Here is a 20,434-nt window from a genome sequence, read left to right on the forward strand (position 1 = left end):
GAAACATAATATAACCTTCTGTTATACATCATTACAAAGAGTATTTAAAAAGGTTTTTTTTCACTCAAAAACAAGTTCAGAGATGTTCAATATGGCCCCCTCCAGACACTCGAGCAATATCAACCCGATACTCCAACTCATTCCACACTCTCTGTAGCATATCAGGCGTAACAGTTTGGATAGCTGCAGTTATTTCTCGTTTCAAATCATCAATGGTGGCTGGGAGAGGTGGCCGAAACACCATATCCTTAACATACCCCCATAAGAAAAAATCGCAGGGCGTAAGATCAGGGCTTCTTGGAGGCCAGTGATGAAGTGCTCTGTCACGGGCTGCCTGGCGGCCGATCCATCGCCTCGGGTAGTTGATGTTCAGGTAGTTACGGACAGATAAGTACCAATGTGGTGGCGCTCCATCCTGCTGAAATATGAATTGTTGTGCTTCTTGTTCGAGCTGAGGGAACAGCCAATTCTCTAACATCTCCAGATACTGTAGTCCAGTTCAGTAGCACCTTCGAAGAAAAAGGGACCAAAAACTTTATTGGCTGAAATGGCACAGAAAACGTTCACCTTAGGCGAGTCACGTTCATACTGAGTTGTTTCCCGCGGATTCTCAGTGCCCCATATACAGACATTGTGACGGTTGACTTTCCCGTTAGTGTGGAAAGTTGCTTCATCACTAAACACTATCTTTGAAACAAAAGATTCATCTGTTTGCATTTGAGCAAGGATAAAATCACAGAAATCGATTCTTTTAATCTTATCAGCTGTAGACAGTGCTTGAACCAATTTCAGACGATAAGGTTTCATAACTAACCTTTTTCGTAGGACTCTCCATACAGTTGACTGTGGAATTTGCAGCTCTCTGCTAGCTCTGCGAGTCGATTTTCATCACTCGTTCTCGGCCGTCCAGAACTTTTCCCTTTGCACAAACACCCATTCTCTGTAAACTGTTGATACCAACGTTTAATACACCACCTATCAGGAGGTTTAACACCATACTTCGTTCGAAATGCACGCTGAACAACTGTCGTCGATTCACTTCTGCCGTACTCAATAACACAAAAAGCTTTCTGTTGAGCGGTCGCCATCTTAGCATCAACTGACGCTGACGCCTAGTCAACAGCGCCTCAAGCGAACAAATGTACAACGAAATGAAACTTTATAGCTCCCTTAATTCGCCGACAGATAGTGCTTAGCTCTGCCTTTTGTCGTTGCAGCGTTTTAAATTTCTAAAGTTGTGGTATTCTTTTTGAATCACCCTGTATATTGCGAGTAGAGTTAGCAGTAAATGACTAACAAATTAAAATGTCATGACCGAGGCATAAGTTTTACTGCATGAATAGCGAAAATGTGGTGAATGATAATTTTTTTTTCCTTTCATCATTTTGTGGATGGTGTCAACGAGAATAAATTTGGTAAAGGTTTGAAATGATGTGTAAAGTTTGTTGAAAGTCACTAAGTGCTCTCATTCTCAAATATTGGATGAATGAAGGGATGAATGAAGTGTAGGTACTGTATCTGCGCGCCATCAGCTACGCTGTCTTTAGAAAAACACGCTATTTTAACTGTAATACTTGCCTCACTGTATTAAACTTTTAATATAAGAGTACCTCTCAACGAGAAGATAATGATGACAGTTTAAATTTTTAAAGTCTGTCAATAATTTTGATATTCAAACTTTTGTTGCCCCTGGAAGTTCGTACATAGGCAACCTGCAACTAGTTTGTCGCCGCGTTGCTGCCACAGGCGACTGGCTGTCAATTACAAGAGCTCCCATCAGTGAAATTGCTTCACCCCTCGACAGTGCATCACATAACGAATATACCCAGTTCCCCTGTTTTCTTGTAGCTGTCGGCGCCCAAGAAATTCTGCAATGCAAAACTGCAAAAGCAAAATTCGACTCAGTGATCCGAACACGCACATCGTGACTATCGGAAAGCAACTCTACTTTTCCATTCATCTGGTGCCAAAGAATCCAGACAGCTGACGCCCCTGTAGCAACTACGGAGGATTCAACGCTTGGACAACAGCCGACTTACCGTGTCACATCAGAAATTCTGTACGTCAACTATCGTGGCACACCTTTTTCTCAACATTGCACCTAGTAAAAGCCTATAATCAAATACCTATGTAACAGAGGACATCCATGATGCTGCAGTAACTACACTTTTTATACTATTTGAGTTCCAACACGTCTTATGACCTAACGAGTGCTGCATAGACTTTTCAGCACTATGTTGATTAAGTTTTGCGGGGATTGGAATTCTCCTATGGTACGTTGATGCTATTTTGGTGGCACTGTCATCGTCATAAGAACATGAAAGACATCTACGCATAGTCTGCTTTGGGACTCGTAACTGGAATCCTCATAAATGTGGCTAAATGCTTCCAAGGTGCTAACAAAGTAACATTCCTGGAATTGAAACTTCCTGGCAGATTAAAACTGTGTGCCGGACCGAGACTCGAACTCGGGACCTTTGTCTTTTGCTGGCAAGTGCTCTACCAACTGAGCTACCCAAGGACGACTCACACCCCGTCCTTACAGCTGTAATTCCGCCAGTACTTCGTCTGCTACCTTCCAAACTTCGCAGACACTCTCCTGCATACCTTGCAGAACTAGCACTCGTTGAAGAAAGGATATTGCGGAGACATGGCTTAGCCACAGCCAAGGGGATGTTTCCAGAATGAAATTTTAACTCTGCAGTGGAGTGTGCGCTGATATGAAACTTCTTGCCAGATTAAAACTGTGTGCCGTACCGAGACTGGCAGAATTAAATCTGTGAGGATGGGGTGTGAGTCGTGCTTGCGTAGCTCAGTTGGTAGAGCACTTGCCCGCGAAAGGCAAAGGTCCCAAGTTCGAGTCCCAGCCCGGCACACAGTTTTAATCTGCCAAGAAGTTTCATATCAGCGCACACTCCGCTGCAAAGTGAAAATTTCATTCTGGATTCCTGGGATTACGGATTTCTGCGGCCCATTCTTATAAGCTAACTGAGTGCATCGCCACACTTCCAACTTATCCAGCTTCGAGAAAGGTGCACTAAGTGTGTCGATACCTGGGGATGATAAACATTTAACACCATCTTTTACCCAGAGCTGCCGAGGCCCGACGGCCACTCCACGACGTGCTTGCTGGCCCCAGAGTGCGTGGCTCCACTCCTGTCACTTGGACTGACCTACTGCACGCAACACTGAAGCCTGCATCACATGCTCCACGCAAGCCACCCTCCAGTCGCTAGCGCCTCGCTAGCAATTTTCTCGGACACGTCATCCTGTGCTGTCGGTGCGTGATCCAGCACAATGTAACAAAGGTACTGGCTAGAGTAACCGAGCACAAAATGCGAGATGCGAGCACACCCTAACTGGATAGGCTGCCCCCACTAATAATAGTGACCCAGCATAGATGCCGTAACCGAATACGTAGCACGAAACTTCAAACACATTACACGTGCTGTTATTCGTGTGAGACTGCAGCCAGTAGGAGCTTCTCATTTGTGGTGTGTCTCTCTCTGTAATCATGCAGCACGAGGAAGCTAGTGCACTAAGACGTCAGATTGAAGCCAATTTTTACTCATTGAAGAAACGGGAAGGTCTAAAAAGCCAAATATGGAGTACATTTCTGTTGGTTGTAAACGAAAACAGTGCGTCTACTGAGTACGTATCGTGCCCAAACATTATTGTGTTTCCAGTCGGGAACCACTCATTTAAAGAAACGCAATTGCAAGAAACCTCACAAAGATATAGCTCCTTCAGTGATACCGGCAGTAATAAAAAATAGTTTTACAGCAAAGTGTGATAAAGATATGAGACTTTTTAATACTGTTTCCGGTGAAGGTTTCAAGGAACTAGGCCAAGAATTAATGCATCTAGGTGCGCATTATGGAAAAGTTGCCGGCCGGAGTGAGCGCGCGGTTCTAGGCACTGCAGTCTGGAACGGCGAGACCGCTACGGTCGCAGGTTCGAATCCTGCCTCGGGCATGGATGTGAGTGATGTCCTTAGGTTAGTTAGGTTTAAGTAGTTCTAAATTCTAGGCGACTGATGACCTCAGAAGTTAAGTCGCATAGTGCTCAGAGCCATTTGAACCATTTTTTATGGAAAAGTTAACGTGGCAGATGTCATGCCACATCCCTCTACTACAAGGAGACATATCATAGAACAAGCTGATGCAATACGAAACAGGATAATGCCTCCTGTTATTGCGGAAGTTATTAATAAAACATGTGCTGCGACAGTTGATATGTGGACTGATTCGCATAATCAGGTGCACTATTTGACGCTTACAACACACTACATTAACACAGATTGGTCTCTTGTGAACAATGTTTTATTTTCAACAAAATTCCCGGGCGTTAAGAAGACGGGAGGATGGCAGATTAGGACATTTCGCCGGACATGTTGCGCAGTTTTGTTTTTATCTCCTAACAGGGCGCCAATGAAAAAAGGCTTTGGAAAATCACGAATGGATTCCTTGTGCTGCTCATTGTATAAACACAGCACTTAGCCATATTTTCGATGAAGATAACTTCTTGTTAAATCGTGCCCCCAACATCCCATCAACAATAAATACTGCAAAATTCATTGTAAAGTACATTAAGAAAAGTGGCCTCTGCTCGTCTTTGAAATCATCGTTGAAACAAGAGGCCTGCACACGCTGGAACAGCTTGTACACTATGCTGGAATCCTTACACACTCAGTGTAACGAAGTTGCTGCTTTGCTGAAAAGGACTCCGCTTACAGATTGCAAGGATATGATAATGAGCTTGCAGGAAAAATTGCGCATTTTCTGAGACCATTTAAAGAGGCCACTGATGAATTAGAAGGCGAAAAAGAACCGACAATCCAGTTAGGTGAGTAATTACTGCAGTTAAAAGTACTGTTTCATTATGATACGCGATAGATTTAAAATTAACTAACGTAATTGATGTGTACTAACAGATATGTATTTTTAACAAGAGGAACAAAGAATTCAAAATTGAGCCTTGACTTTCGTTTGTGAGAAGATTGTGATCACTTCAGGCATAAAATTGTTACATTTCTTCGGCCGTCTTTCCGTGATCTTAATATGCTTGAAATAAATGAAAAGCAGGAAATTCTTAGCAATGGGCGACAAATGTGTGCTACTTACGCAGGTACAAGATGCAATCATTAACATAATCGAGGCGGCGGGGGTGGCCGAGCGGTTCTAGGCGCTACAGTCTGGTACCGCGCGACCGCTACGGTCGCAGGTTCGAATCCTGCCTCGGGCATGGATGTATGTGATGTCCTTAGGTTAGGTAGGTTTAAGTAGTTCTAAGTTCTAGGGGATTGATGACCTCAGAAGTTGAGTCCTATAGTGATCAGAGCCATTTGAACATAATCGTTTTTGCTCAGTTAGTGGATAGCGTATTACAGAGAAACGGGAATGTTATAATTCGTATAATATTTCATTAACGTAAAACACCTAGTTTTTACGGGAACGTTTCGATGATTTCCACATCAGTTCTGTATTACCCGTCTCTTTTGTTTTTTATCATAGGTCATTCAAGTACTGTGTCATTACCACCCAGAAAGAGAGATCGTTTCAAGGAAGGAATCGTAGCAGATGAAGTAGATCTCCACATTTCAATGCATCCCAGACATGATGATGATGACATGCTAAAGTGGTGGAGCAGGCATGAAACAGCTCTGCCAGGCCTGGCTGCAGTTGCAAGACGTATTTTATGTATCCCAGCAACAAGTGCACTTAGTGAAAGATGCTTTAGTAAAGCCGGCATGTTACTAACAAATTGCAGCAGCCAATTAAATCCAAAACGCGTAAGTGATTTACTGCTGATCAACAATAACTATAATTTTGTTTCTGTTGCAAACAAGTGAAAAGTATGACAGGCTACGTCTATAAATGTTTAATGTTCTTTGTATGCTTTGTTTATGAAGATGGTTGCCTTCTAGATTACAGGGACAGCACTTATTTAATATTTCCAATTAATGAAAGGAAAAATACATCTTCTGTTCGGAAATGAGACTCGTCTTCTATCCGCTATTGTACTGAAATATCATTTTACTTTCCAAGTGCTTTATGATTTTAGATGTGTCACGTACCCGTTCTTGAAAACGTTACTTTTGTATTAAAAGAGAGAGACAGAGATAAATACATTTTGTGTGTGTGTGTGTGTGTGTGTGTGTGTGTGTGTGTGTGTGTGAGAGAGGGAGAGAGAGAGAGAGAGAGAGAGAGAGAGAGAGAGAGAGAGAGAGGCGTTGGATTTGTACAGTACAGTGCAGCGAGCCGAGGCGAGGCGAGGTGAGACGTCAGCGGTGACCGGTCATGCTCGGTTATCCGCGTGTCCGAATCCGGACAACAGACATGGGGCGAGTACGTGACCGAGCCGAGTCGTATGGGGCCCGACGCGAGAGGCTCGGTCCCCCGTCAATAGGCGAGCCGTGACCGGTCAAACATTGAGCGTTGCAGCACTCTAGTACTGGCAACCTTTTGGCTTTTTTTCTCTGAGAAGTTGAAAGAGAAGCAGTGCTACTTCCTATTATTTTACGCAGAACTTTTAGCGGTATGTGTAACAGTTAGGCACTTCCTATTCATGGTGGAAACACATTCCTTTATTACATGTACAGACCATCAGCCGCTGACTTTAGAGTTTCCGCAGCTACGAAATAACTATCCCTCAGTGTGCCCGCCCCGTTGGCAGTGCGGTCTAACGTACTGCTTTCCGGGTGAGAAGGAGCGCTTGGTCCCCGGCACGAATCCGCCCGGCGGATTTGTGTCGTGGTCTGGTGAACCGGCCACTCTGTGGATAGTTTTTAGGCGGTTTTTCATTTGCCTCGGCGAATGCGGGCTGATTCCTCTTGTTCCGCCTCAGTTACACTATGTCGGCGATTGTTGCGCAAATAAGTTCTCCACGTACGCGTACACCACCACTACTCCACCACGCAAACATAGGGGTTACACTCGCCTGATGTGAGACATTTCCTAGGGGCTCCACCGGTGGTTGAACCGCACAATTACCCTGGGTTCGGTGTGGGGCGGCGGAGGGGTGAAGTGGACTGCGGCAGTCGTCGTGGGGTTGTGGACCACTGCGGCTGCGGTGAGGACGGGAGTCTCTCCGTCGTTTCTAGGTCCCCAGTTAACATACAATACAATACAATCCTTCGGTGCAAATCAACCAACTAAATTTTATTTCGCAATTTGCGACAGAATTCCGACTTGCAAAGAGTTCGAGTAAAGTCACTGCCGACGCTTTATCTACAGTGGAAAACATTTCCGTACCTGCCGATTGTGCTGAGCTGGTGGCAGCACAAAATGATGATGAGTAAAAGGACCTGCAGGAAGGCAAGATGGTCCTGCACAAGCATCACGTACCACTGTCAGGCACTGTGGAGCTGATACACGGCGATGAGTCGGCAGGCTGGTTGTGGCCATATGTTCCGCGCTTCTACGATGGGGGCGTTTTCGATTCTCAACGTAGCCTCAGCGATCCGGTGATCTGCTCAGTGGATGCGCTAGTGGTGTAGTATTTTGTGTGACCCAGTATCCAGAAGGACAAACGTACGCAGTCTCAGACTTGCATTCTCTCCCAGAAACGCAAAATAACATGGCATGTATGAGTTCAATTTGGAAGGTTTGGAGGCACAATTCTCACACGTCAACTTGGACGTGGTAGGATCACTACTAGCTACACATAACTACTGGTACAATATCAAAACTTTTGACAAATACACCAGGCAGCCAGAGGTATCCCCACTAGAAACATCAATTGCTAAGAATGTGGCACATGTGTTCACCTGTGATTAGATTTCACGTTTTGACTGTCCCCAGCAAGTGACTTCCGACCAGGATCAGCAGCAAGAGGAAGAAATATCTCTGCAGTGGCCCAGCTGTACGGTAAATGCATCATCCAGAGTAGTGCCACACACTTGGAAATCGATTACGATAACATTTGTGTGACCTTAGACGAAGACGTAATAAAAAAAATAGTCCTACATATTTTTGCATCACACCACCACAGTCAACGAAAAAGGGCGAAGTGAGCATTTACATTATATGAGGGCTTTTTTTCCGATGAATCTTTGCGCAGATGTGTTATGCGGCATCTGTAGTATGCACGTCGATCGCATCACGTCACATTTGACAGTTCTAAACGCGCAGTAACATGCCTATAACGAGGCTGCTGAAACTTGGCGCTTGACGTACGCTTTTCAAGTTGGCAGTGTAAAAGTTTAATAAGTAAAGAACGAGAAGCGCGAGGCGCTAGACGTGGGACGCGAACCAATCACAGCGCAGTAATCGCTGCCGGTCGTGACGTCAGCTCTCCAGCGTTGCCGGCTTTGTTTGTGTGAACATAAACAGCGTGCGCTGTATAAGGGTTCTACAGCATGCTTGCGTTGTGTTGAGTTGTGTTTTGCTTCACTGTGATTAAGAAAGTTTAGATGCTTCGAAAATGCCACTGAAAAGAATTTGTTCGCCTAGTGACAATACCGTAACTTGTGATTATCAGACATTCGCCAATCCTCGCTAAAGTTCACAATTTGGGCTCTTTATTGTGTATGAAATGTTTACAAGTGCTCGGAAATGCAACCACGTAGAGACCCATTTTACGGGCAAACCCCGCCGCCCTCCCGGAGCGAACTTTTCACCAGTTGTTTACCTTGAGAATGGTGCGAGGTTTGATCGCCGAAATATCAGCGACAGTACATCCGAACAGCTTTCTGGAGAGCTCTATAAACACTCGCTACAGCGATCTACCAGCGATCCTCTCTGGGCATTAAATTTTTGCAGTGGAGCATCTAATTCCGATGCTCAAGCGTTAACAGCTATACATGTGAGAGACATGGAGGAAGTTGTCACTAGGAGGAGAGGGGAGGGTGCCAAAAAGGTCAGTGCGTGGTAGGGAAAGAAATCTACAGAGCAGTGGGGTCCACCAAACTGTTGGAGGAGCCTGAATTACATCTGCGGAGCATTGCGATGCAGTGACTACGACAATGACATTATTTGGGAGAAACTCTGCTCTTCTTTTCCGTATTTTATCTTAATCGTTCCAGGCAAAGCCCTGGTGATTCCGCCAGTAAAACTACTAACGATTTTGTATCTCATATTTTTCCAGCTTCTCCTCTAATGATCAGTACACAGATGAGAGTTTAAACTCCAGTCCTTCCCACTTTGAGTTAAAATTGTAGACTGGGAGGTCGTTCAACTAATGAAGAGGTAATGAATTGAGCCGGACAGAAAAAATTAAGCCATGAAGTGATTACAAGGAGGGATTGATTAATAGGACACACTAGAGGCACTAAAAAGTGGTTGTAGAGAGAAGTTTGACAGGTCAAAATTATAGAGGGAGACCAAGGCTTTACTATAATAAATAGATTCAGCTGTATGTAAGTTTGATTACTTATATGGGGAAGAAAAGACTTGAACAGCATAGCATAGCACAGATAGCTACTTCAGACTAGTCTTCGTACTGTAACGTAGCAAGTTATTACGTGATGACATTCGTTGCTGTAAGGCACGTAGCCGTTTGGTACGGTCACTGCAGGATGGCTACGTTTTTTTTTTTCGCTTTACTCACAGCGCAGTCGACGCTGCCTGCCGTGAGAACTGCATAGAGTAACGTTCAGTCGGTACGAAAATTCATACCCTCTACAAATCTAAATAAACCATATTAGTTATTATTAGATTTTGTTCAAATTTGGTACACAGACTTTTGTTACTAATGGAATGATGCTGTCAAAATTTCAGATTTTTATTTATTATGGTTCCGGAGGTAATGAAAATTACCTAAGAGTTCTAAAACCGACGCTCATGTTTTAAAACCCAGTGAGGAACAATAACAAATTGACTTTCATTATCATTTGAAGCCATTACAAGGTTGTCAGATCATCAATTAATTAGAATTTTCTTTTCAAAACTTTAGTTACTTTACATGACGTAATAGAAAAATTGCTCAAAATTATCATTGGCTTATAATTTTGCTGTGTGAGTGCTTGAGAATGATTGAGAGATTGTTTGTTGGACATACATTAAAACTTAATGTCATTTTATGTAAGACCTTGTACAAACGAACTGTGGGAAAGTTATGGTGCAAACACGATTCAGATGACATATGTCGGTGTGAGCTTGCTTTTGTATAAAAGCAGCTAGAATGAACTTTAGAGGCAGAATAAGTTTATTTATCAGTTTGGAGAATAATCTGAACTTCGCTTATTTTGATTATACAATATACTAGAAACTGAAGTTTTAATGACATTAATTACTATCAGATTAGTGATTGGATAAGGCAAGTTTTGCCGCGAGAATGATATGGAAGGAACATTCCCTACGGATAACACCATGCTAGATAGCTCCGTAAAAATAGTCTGTAAGACGAAGAACTAATGAGTTCATTTCGATTAGAACGTGTTATGACTGAAGCGACTGGAGTTTCGAACAATTTAATGAAAGTTTGGTGTTTCTATATTAAACGGCCGGCCGGAGTGGCCGAGCGGTTCTGGGCGCTACAGTCTGGAACCGAGCGATCGCTACGGTCGCAGGTTCGAATCCTGCCTCGGCCATGGATGTGTGTGATGTCCTTATGTTAGTTAGGTTTAAGTAGTTCTAAGTTCTAGGGGACTGACGACCTCAGATGTTAAGTCCCATAGTGCTCAGAGCCATTTGATTTTAAATTAAACAGTTGGAGATTGATGAAGGTGTGAACTTCCTGATCGTAGTAACAATTCCGCGTGGCATATTTCGTGCTCTGTGCGCAATACTTTATCGAGCACTTCTTACTAAGAAGAGCACTGAAACGACCGAATGTTTAACTCGTGAAGAGTGGTGAGTCAGTGACTGTTAGATCGTGACCGGCCGCTATGACAGAGTGGTTCTAGGCGCTTCAGTCCAGAAGCGCGCTGCAGCCACGGTCGCAGGTTCGAATCCTGCCTCAGGCATGGATGTGTGTGACGCCCTTAGGTTAGTTAGGTTTAAGTAGTTCTAAGTGTAGGGGACTGATGACCTCAGATGTTAAGTCCCATAGTGCTCAGAGCCATTTGAACCACGTGTTAGATCGTGTAAATTAGTCGGGTCGAACTTACAAAAATTCTGGCTGCTTTTCGAGTGAAAATTTGTTGTACAGTGAGTTTTGAAGGATGAAGTTTACCATATTAAATATTAATATAAATATTAAACATAAAATTTAATTTCATGTGTTTCCATATGAATAAAAATCAGATTCAATATAACTTTTAAATGCTTTCTGCAAGTAGACTGCGTCCTCCGAACGCCCGATTTTTTAAATATGATCTTTCAGGAACTGACTTTCAACTCGAGTTATGCGGCCCCTGTGTGGTAGGCATTAGATAGTGGTTTCATCAACGCTGCTTTACACTGCCTAGAACGTATCTGCTACTACAGAGTGAAGGTACGTCGGAAGGAAGGAATATCGAGGTAGATGGACTTCCGAAAATTCAGAGAGAGAACGAAGACGGGAGAGCCCGCCCCGCTGCAGAACTTAAAATAACAACAGCAACAGCATATGAACTGCTGGTTAACTTAAAAATTCAGTCTCTCAGGCGATATAATACAAACGTGATGCAACATCTGGATCTAACGTCAGTTGCTTGTCTTGTACATATGGATACCTGTCTACCCAAAAAATAGACGCAACACACCGTTACAATTACTCCTCACAATCGGTTCACGTCAGCATAGCGGATGGCTTTCTTTTTTCATGCTATTTTTCAAAAATCTCGATTTGGCACAATAGTTGTTATATGTAGCAGTTAATATAATAGCAGCCTATTACTGCTCAAGAGCCGAAACCAGAGAAGGTAGTGATGTTGGATGCTAGGAGTCTCGAGCGTAGTCGACATTCCAACTCATTCCAAAAGCGTTCCACTGGGTGCAGGTGCCGGCCGGTGACGCCGAGCGGTTCTAGGCGCTTCAGTCTGAAACCGCGCGACCGCTACGTCGCAGGTTCGAATCCTGCCTCAGGCATGGATGTGTGTGATGTCCTTAGGTTAGTTAGGTTTAAGTAGTTCTAAGTTCTAGGGGGCTGATGACCTCAGATGTTAAGTCCCATATGCTCAGAGCCATTTAAACCATTTGGATTCAGGTTGGGACTCTGGGCAGGCTAGTCTATTTCAGGAATGTTATTCTCCACAAACCAGTGCCTCACAGATGTAGCTACGCGACAGGATGCATCGTCATGCTGATACAATCAGTCATCTTCGCCAAACTATCCCTCTACGGCACATAGTGCAGAATGCTGTAAAATGTGTTAAAATCTTCGAATCGCGTTATATATATATATTTGAATAGGAATAGGCTGCTATTCTTCCACAGACCTTCAAGACGCCTCACTGAAATTATCTCCGTCAGAATTCAAGCTATCATAGAGGCGAAGGGTGGACTTTCTCCATATTATGTCCGCTAATAGGTGTCCGGATACTTTTGACCAGCTACTGTGTTCGGAGGGCGGAGCGCAAGGCCAGACTGTAGTGGCAGGTACTCATTGAAGAGAACGAGCCACTTCAGTCTGGTCGAATTGTATGATTTTGATGCATTGAACGTACAACGTTGATCTAGGTGCAAATTATTTCGAGAGAGAGCTTTTTGGGAGGAGTCGAACAACATATTATTTCCCTCACATATGTCTCGCGCAATGACCACGAGGAGAAAATATGAGAAATTATACCAATACAGAGCCTTGCCGATAATAATAGGTTTCTTTATAAATAATTCTTCACCTACTAGTCACGATTTTTTTATTCACGTTTCACACGACGCGTTTTGGGAAATGATTCACATTTTCAAGTGCGTTTTTTGTGTGCATTATGCCTTTCCTATGTGATTCTGTCGATGTGTGAGTCTGCTTTGTTTCGTTGACTTTACTGCAGTGTGTAAGAAACACGTGATTTTTTAGTTGGTTATCGATATTTTGTGAAGTTAGTAGCGAAATTTAGAAGAATTTGTACTTACACTTACACTTTTCTTATGGTCCATTTGTGCAGAGTTTCACACACACTGACCAATACACACAACTTGCTGAACGCTTTAAACATCGGAAATATCTTACACAAACAAAACAGTTTCAAAGATGTTCCTCAAAGTAGTCCACAGAGATAACATTATAGGTCTTCCAGAGAGCATGATGTTTTTGTTCAGAGATCATTTATCCTAACAATTTGGATCATAATTTACTTATATCGATTTTACAATTACGGTTATTTCTGGGTGTTACAAGGTGTACAACTTTGCTTGCGCCGTTTGCCGATAGATGACGACAACGGTAAGTTGCGGTCGAAAGAAAAAGATTAGAGACGTCAGGCAGTTAGCTTGGACCCCGGTCAGCATAACCTCATTCAAACGTAAGTCGATTTGTGTGTGAATCATAAAGTTGTTCTTGATTGAAAATGTCAGTTTACGAGCCTAATTCTCGTCATTTGCGGGAGGTGTTACTGTTTTGTTTCAATATGAAGAAAACAGCCGCAGAGTCTCATCGAATGCTCTCATGCTCTCAAGTACGTATGGTAAGGACGCTTTTCGTGAAAGAACGTGTCGTGAGTGGTTTCAACGCTTCAAGAACGGTGATTTTAACGTCGTAGACCGGCATAGTGGTGGAAAGGAGAATGTTTTCGAAGATGCAGAATTTGTGACATTGCTGAGTGAAGACTACCGTCAAACTGAAGACGAATTGGCACGATTAGTGGGAGTGACACAGCAAGCCATTTCAAAACGTCTCAAGGCTATGGGCATGATTTAGAAAGAAGGAACTTGGTTCCCGCGTGAGCTGAAACCAAGAGTTGTTAAACGGCGTTTGTGTTTTTGTGAAAAATTGCTCCAGAGGGGAAAACGATAGGGATTTCTACATCGCATTGTGACTGGGGATGAGAAATGGGTTCATTACGATAACTCTAAACGCAAAAAATCATGGGGATATCCCGTCCATGCTTCCACGTCCACGGCCAAACCGAATATTCACGGCTCCAAGATCATGCTTTGCATTTAATGGGACCAGCTCGGCGTCGTGTACTATCAGGTGTTAAAACCAAGTGAAACAATCACAGGTGTTCGTTATCGAACGCAATTATGCGTTTGAGCAGACCATTAAAAGACAAACGGCCGCAATACAGCGAGAGGCACGATAAAGTGATTTTACAGCACGACAACGCTCGACCCCACGTTGCAAAATAGGTCAAAACGTACTTGGAAACGTTAAAATGGGAATTCCTACCCACACGCCGTATTCTCCAGACATTGCTCTCTCTGACTGCCACCTGTTAAGATCAATGGCGCATGGCCTGGCTGATCAACACTTCCGATCTTACGAAGAAGTCACAAATTGGATCGATTCGTGGATCGCTTCAACAGATGAACAATTTTTTCGACGGGGGATTCGTACACTGCCAGAAAGATAGGAAAAAGTAGTGGCTAGCGATGGAAAATACTTTAAATGATACATGTGTAAACAATTTGTTTCGTTAAAGCCTTAAATTTTGGGGAAAAACGACAGAATCAAAGGTGTACACCTTGTACTATTTTTATTTAAGTATACTATCGAAACATCTGAAGAAATACACTGATTCACTTTCAAGCTTTTCCTTTAATATTTTATCTTTATATTTTATGTAATGTGAATATATCTCCAGTTCTTCCAGCAAATCCATTTTATGTCCTTTATTTAGTCAGTGGTGTACTTTGACATTTTGCTCTATTTTTGGAGATGGATGTCCTGTATTATGTGTTATTAAGATAAATAACCTCGGCACAGAAGCATAAAATACTCTGTGGAAGACCTATAATGTTATCTCTGTGAACTACTTGTAGGAACATCTTTGCAACTGTTTTGTTTATGTAAGAGATTTTCGATGTTAAAAGTGTACAGCAAGTTGTGTGTGATGTTCAGTGTGTGTGACTCTCTGCACAAATGGACCATAAGATAACTGTAAGTACAAATTATTCCAAGTTACACCACCAACTTCACAAAAAGGTCGATAACTAACCATAAAAACACGTGTTTCGTAATTGTAGTAAAGTCAACGAAATGAAGTAGACACACACACATCGGCAACATCACATAGAAATGGCATAATACACATAAAGAACGCACTTGAAAATGGAAATAATTTCTCAAAACGCGTCGTGTGAAAAGTAAGTAAAGAAAATCGTGACTAGTAGCAGAAGAATCATTTATAAACAAACTTATTGTTTTCACAGTCGCAGGCTTTCAAAGACCATTTACAATGGATCATATCAGATTGTTGTTGTTGTCTTCAGTGCAGAGACTAGTTTGATGCAGCTCTCTATGCTACTCTATCCTGTGCAACCTTCTTCATCTCCCAGTACCTACTGCAACCTATATCCTTCTGAATCTGCTTAGTATATTCATCTCTTGGTCTCCCTCTACGATTTTTTACCCTCTGCGCTGCCCTCCAATACTAAATTTGTGAACCCTTGATGCCTCAGAACATGCCCTACCAACCGATCCTTTCTTCTATTCAAGTTGTGCCACAAACTCCTCTTCTCCCCAATTCTATTCAATACCTCCTCATTAGTTATGTGATCTACCCATCTAATCTTCAGCATTCTTCTATAGCAGCACATTTCGAAAGCTTGTATTCTCTTCTTGTCCAAACTATTTATCATCCATGTTTCACTTCCATACATGGCTACACTCCATACAAATACATTCAGAAAAGACTTCCTGACACTTAAATCAATACTCGATATTAACAAATTTCTCTTCTTCATAAACACTCTCCTTTCCATTGCCAATCTACATTTTATAACCTCTCTAATTCGACCATCATTAGTTATTTTGCTCCCCAAATAGCAAAACTCATTTACTACTTTAAGCGTCTCATTTCCTAATCTAATTCCCTCAGCATCACCTGACTTAATTCGACTACATTCCATTATCCTCGTTTGCTTTTGTTGATGTTCATCTTATATCCTCCTTTCAAGACACTGTCCATTCCGTTCAACTGCTCTTCCAGGTCCTTTGCCGTCTCTGACAGAATTACAGCGTCGTCGGCGAACCTCAGAGTTTTAATTTCTTCTCCATATCAGATTATCTACAATAATACTTTCCACGCGCTATTCGCGATTGGAACAGGGCTGGATGGCGCAGTTAGCGCTACGGAAAGTGCCCTCCACCACACATTATGAGATAGCTTGCGGAGTATGACATAGATGTAGAATTATTATGAGTGAACGCATGTTCTCTAGCTAATGTCTTTTTTTATCCCTACGGATGATCTGTTGTTTGACAGAAACTGGTAGTTTTTATACACTGACTTCCACCTGTTTCTAAAAATATTAAAATCTGCGTCAGAACGCTTCCTTCAAACAGTGCGGGTGCCTCATAATTAACAGCAATTCTCACTCTTTCAAGGCAGGTGTTGAAATAAAGACGTAGAGGAAGTGTGTGGTTAACGCAGAAAGAACTTCGTCTTGTGCAACGCAGCTAGCTCTTTATTCGCACGAAGTAATGGCCGCTATCGACAGGGGATCTCAAGTTGATTCCGTATTTCTAGATTTCCGGAAAGCTTTTGACACCGTTCCTCACAAGCGACTTCTAATCAAGCTGCGGAGCTATGGGGTATGGTCTCAGTTGTGCGACTGGATTCGTGATTTCCTGTCAGGAAGGTCGCAGTTCGTAGTAATAGACGGCAAATCATCGAGTAAAACTGAAGTGATATCAGGTGTTCCCCAGGGAAGCGTCCTGGGACCTCTACTGTTCCTGATCTATATAAATGACCTGGGTGACAATCTGAGCAGTTCTCTTAGACTGTTCGCAGATGATGCTGTAATTTACCGTCTAGTAAGGTCATCCGAAGACCAGTATCAGTTGCAAAGCGATTTAGAAAAGATTGCTGTATGGTGTGTCAGGTGGCAGTTGACGCTAAATAACGAAAAGTGTGCGATGATCCACATGAGTTCCAAAAGAAATCCGTTGGAATTCGATTACTCGATAAATAGTACAATTCTCAAGGCTGTCAATTCAACTAAGTACCTGGGTGTTAAAATTACGAACAACTTCAGTTGGAAGGACCACATAGATAATATTGTCGGGAAGGCGAGCCAAAGGTTGCGTTTCATTGGCAGGACACTTAGAAGATGCAACAAGTCCACTAAAGAGACAGCTTACACTACACTCGTTCGTCCTCTGTTAGAATATTGCTGCGCGGTGTGGGATCCTTACCAGGTGGGATTGACGGAGGACATCGAAAGGGTGCAAAAAAGGGCAGCTCGTTTTGTATTATCACGTTATAGGGGAGAGAGTGTGGCAGATATGATACACGAGTTGGGATGGAAGTCATTACAGCATATACGTTTTTCGTCGCGGCGAGACCTTTTTACGAAATTTCAGTCACCAACTTTCTCTTCCGAATGCGAAAATATTTTGTTGAGCCCAACCTACATAGGTAGGAATGATCATCAAAATAAAATAAGAGAAATCAGAGCTCGAACAGAAAGGTTTAGGTGTTCGTTTTTCCCGCTCGCTGTTCGGGAGTGGAATAGTAGAGAGATAGTATGATTGTGGTTCGATGAACCCTCTGCCAAGCACTTAAATGTGAATTGCAGAGTAGTCATGTAGATGTAGATGTAGATGTACAGCGCGAGTTACCGTAGGTGTCGCCGACGGCGTAGCACTTGCGCGAGTGGTCGTCCCAGACGAGGCCCCTGGGGCAGCGGCAGGTCCTGGAGTCTGCGCGGGAGCAGACCAGCACCTCATCGTGGTAGCCGCAGTCCTCGTCGAAGCGGCACCGCTCCCCGTACTGGCTGCCTGCAACACCCAACACCGCCAGTCTCTCAATTATCGAAGGCAAAGGACACGTCTGTACTAGCACTGCTACTATCTTTAAAAATATTGGGAATTCGATGTACAGATATTAAAAGTCTCACTAACCGGCGTCGATATATTGAGAAGTATCGATATATAGACGCAAAAGACATCGACGTGCGGGCTTATAAAAATATCGGTTGCCCACTGTAAATACAGGGTTATTCTAAATGATGGACCCATTTTCAAAACTTCGTATTTATTCAAGTATAGATCCAAAATGTACAAGCTTTATACGAGGGTGAGTCAAATGAAAACCTTAAACTTGTAATAACAAATCGAAATTTCGCACTGCTGTCCTGTAAGTTGGAAGCGTGCTAAATACACCGTGCAGAATGGCCTGTAGGTGGCAGCATGTGCAGATGCACACAGATTAGATTAGATTAGATTAATACTAGTTCCATGGATCATGAATACGATATTTCGTAATGATGTGGAACGAGTCAAATTTTCCAATACATTACATAATTAAGTTAGTTTAACAACATAATTAAGTTAATATAACAACTTTATTTTTTTCTTATTTCTTAATTTATATCTAAAAATTCCTCTATGGAGTAGAAGGAGTTGTCATTCAGAAATTCTTTTAATTTCTTCTTAAATATTTGTTCGTTATCTGTCAGACTTTTTATACTATTTTGTAAGTGACCAAAGACTTTAGTGGCAGTATAATTCACCCCTTTCTGTGCCAAAGCAAGATTTAATCTAGAATAGTGAAGATCATCCTTTCTCCTAGTATTGTACTTATGCACACTGCTTTTACTTTTGAATTGGGTTTGGTTGTTAATAACAAATTTCATAAGAGAGTATATATACTGAGAAGCTACTGCGAATGTCCCTAGATCCTTAAATAAATGTCTGCAGGATGATATTGGGTGGACTCCAGCTATTATTCTGATTACTCGCTTTTGTGCAATAAATACTTTATTCCTCAGTGATGAATTACCCCAAAGTATGACGCCATATGCAAGCAATTTACTAAGATGTTCATCACCAAAATTTGCAATGACCCTTATTGCATAAGTAGCTGAACTCAAACGATTCAGCAGATCATCAATGTGTTTCTTCCAATTTAATCTCTCATCAGTGGTCACACCTAAAATTTTTGAATATTCTACCTTAGCTACATGCTTATGATTAAGGTCTATATTTATTAATGACATCATACCATTTACTATACAGAACTGTATGTTCTGTGTCTTATCAAAATTCAGTGAAAGTCCGTTTACAAGGAACCACTTAGTAATTTTCTGAAAGACAGTATTGACAATTTCATCAGTTAATTCTAGTTTGTCAGGTGTGATTACTATACTTGTATCATCAGCAAAGAGAACTAACTTTGCCTCTTCATGAATATAGAATCGCAAGTCATTAATATACACTCCTGGAAATTGAAATAAGAACACTGTGAATTCATTGTCCCAGGAAGGGGAAACTTTATTGACACATTCCTGGGGTCAGATAATTCACATGATCACACTGACAGAACCACAGGCACATAGACACAGGCAACAGAGCATGCACAATGTCGGCACTAGTACAGTGTATATCCAACTTTCGCAGCAATGCAGGCTGCCATTCTCCCATGGAGACGATCGTAGAGATGCTGGATGTAGTCCTGTGGAACGGCTTGCCATGCCATTTCCACCTGGCGCCTCAGTTGGACCAGCGTTCGTGCTGGACGTGCAGACCGCGTGAGACGACGCTTCATCCAATCCCAAACATGCTCAATGGGGGGCAGATCCGGAGATCTTGCTGGCCAGGGTAGTTGACTTACACCTTCTAGAGCACGTTGGGTGGCACGGGATACATGCGGATGTGCATTGTCCTGTTGGAACAGCAAGTTCCGTTGCCGGTCTAGGAATGGTAGAACGATGGGTTCGATGACGGTTTGGATGTATCGTGCACTATTCAGTGTCCCCTCGACGATCACCAGGGGTGTACGGCCTGTGTAGGAGATCGCTCCCAGCACCATGATGCCGGGTGTTGGCCCTGTGTGCCTCGGTCGTATGCAGTCCTGATTGTGGCGCTCACCTGCACGGCGCCAAACACGCATACGACCATCATTGGCACCAAGGCAGAAGCGACTCTCATCGCTGAAGACGACACGTGTCCATTCGTCCCTCCATTCACGCCTGTCGCGACACCACTGGAGGCGGGCTGCACGATGTTGGGGCGTGAGCGGAAGACGGCCTAACGGTGTGCGGGACCGTAACCCAGCTTCATGGAGGCGGTTGCGAATGGTCCTCGCCGATACCCCAGGAGCAACAGTGTCCCTAATTTGCTGGGAAGTGGCGGTGCGGTCCCCTACGGCACTGCGTAGGATCCTATGGTCTTGGCGTGCATCCGTGCGTCGCTGCGGTCCGGTCCCAGGTCGACGGGCACATGCACCTTCCGCCGACCACTGGCGACAACATCGATGTACTGTGGAGACCTCACGCCCCACGTGTTGAGCAATTCGGCGGTGCGTCCACCCGGCCTCCCGCATGCCCACTATACGCCCTCGCTCAAAGTCTGTCAACTGCACATACGGTTCACGTCCACGCTGTCGCGGCATGCTACCAGTGTTAAAGACTGCGATGGAGCTCAGTATGCCACGGCAAACTGGCTGACACTGACGGCGGCGGTGCAC

At 43.3% G+C, this 20,434-nt stretch overlaps 1 protein-coding gene across 1 annotated transcript in view; it reads right to left on the reverse strand.

Annotated features, from left to right (window-relative positions):
- Nucleotides 1–20,434, reverse strand: part of LOC126268159 (uncharacterized) — a 449,091-nt gene that overhangs the window by 59,438 nt on the left and 369,219 nt on the right. Inside the window, exon 3 of the mRNA XM_049973708.1 lies at nucleotides 17,587–17,745. Within this exon, the coding sequence (XP_049829665.1) occupies nucleotides 17,587–17,745 (159 nt within the window). The remainder of the gene's footprint in view (nucleotides 1–17,586; nucleotides 17,746–20,434) is intronic.

The sequence above is a fragment of the Schistocerca gregaria genome, chromosome 4, assembly GCF_023897955.1.
Source record: "Schistocerca gregaria isolate iqSchGreg1 chromosome 4, iqSchGreg1.2, whole genome shotgun sequence".
Lineage (NCBI taxonomy): Eukaryota > Metazoa > Arthropoda > Insecta > Orthoptera > Acrididae > Schistocerca > Schistocerca gregaria.